The sequence below is a fragment of the Mandrillus leucophaeus genome, unplaced genomic scaffold (assembly GCF_000951045.1).
Source record: "Mandrillus leucophaeus isolate KB7577 unplaced genomic scaffold, Mleu.le_1.0 Scaffold323, whole genome shotgun sequence".
NCBI classification, from domain to species: Eukaryota; Metazoa; Chordata; class Mammalia; order Primates; family Cercopithecidae; genus Mandrillus; species Mandrillus leucophaeus.
The window spans coordinates 1470681-1471894 of NW_012103399.1; the positions used below are offsets into that span (position 1 = coordinate 1470681).

At 55.4% G+C, this 1214-nt stretch overlaps 1 protein-coding gene across 1 annotated transcript in view; it reads right to left on the reverse strand.

The window, feature by feature from the left end:
• Nucleotides 1-935, reverse strand: part of NUBP1 (nucleotide binding protein 1) — a 45417-nt gene extending 44482 nt beyond the window's left edge. The window contains exons 1-2 of the mRNA XM_011988133.1: nucleotides 900-935; nucleotides 717-821 (exon numbers count right to left, since the gene is read on the reverse strand). Of these exons, the coding sequence (XP_011843523.1) occupies nucleotides 717-821; nucleotides 900-918 (124 nt within the window). The 5' untranslated portion in view covers nucleotides 919-935. The remainder of the gene's footprint in view (nucleotides 1-716; nucleotides 822-899) is intronic.
• Between the last annotated feature and the right edge of the window lie 279 nt (nucleotides 936-1214).

The following is a 1214-nucleotide window of genomic DNA, read 5'->3' on the forward strand; positions in this document are numbered from 1 at the left end:
CTGTCTAAAAAAAAAGGAGGGGAAAAAAAGAAAAAAAAAAGAATGTCCTCCTGCCTCCTGCTTTTTAAGGTCCTTCTGAGCAGGCTCCCAGGGTCCTCTCATCCTCGAATCTGTTTCACAGCACTTAAAGCTGTGCTGGTTTAGTTGCTAGCTCACGTGTTTGTTTCCCTGTTAAGCTAAACTCCACTAGGGCAGTGACCACGCCTGATCCCCAACTGTGTCCCCAGCACAGCACCATACCTACGAGGCGATCAACACATTTGTTTAATGAATGGGAGAATCACTCCTCAAAAGGAAGAAAATTGTGTCAAGAAAGTAGCTGGCAGAGCCAGGATGTAAGTCCGAAGACTCCTGGACTTCGAAGTTTATCCCGTTTTCTCCGCGGTCGGTTACTGTCACTCAAACCTCTGGCCCCGACCCTCTTAATTATGTCCCTTTCGACTCCGCGCCGGTCAGTCTCCACCCTCCACCCGCGCCACGTCCTTAGCGCTCGCCTTCTAAAGGTCTCGTTCCTGTCAGTCTGTCATTTCAAGCTCTGCCCTCACCCTGCCCACTTTCCACGCCCCGTCCCCTCTGGGCCCCACCCCTCTCCGAATACAATACCTTCTAGCCCGCCTCTGTCACTCATTCTGCAGATCCCGCCCCCTCCCTCCCACGCCCCGCCTTTTCCGGGCCTGCGCCTCTCACTTCCTGCTGAGGCCTTGCCCTTTTCTCACCCGGGTCTGGAGTGGCCCCCGCTCCAGAAGCGCACAGCCGCTGGTTGGGGCATCCCTGACATGAAGTCCCTCTGCCCGCCTGGGCGCTGTCGGCCCCTGGACAGTCTGCGCAGAGACAAGACCACAGTTAGAGCAGCTCGCTACACTTTCGCCCCGCCACCCACGCCCCCTCCGCGAGCTCACCGTGAGGCACCTCCTCCATTCTGTCGCCTTTGCCGCCTTCGTGGTCACCGGAACCCGCTGTCGTGCATTTCCGCCTTGTGGGCACAATCTGATCCTCTGGCCGCGCTAAATAAGTCTAGGAAAGAGGGGGCTGTGCGCACGCGCGAACCGTGGGCCGAGAGACTGAGACTGACGTCTGTTCCTCTTCAGAGATTTCCTATCATAAATATTTCGGCAGTGCATCTCCTAAGAACAAAGGCATCCTTTATGACCTCAGTGCCGTTTTCGTACCCAAGAGATTTTATATCGATGCAGTACTAGCCAATGCAGTATTAG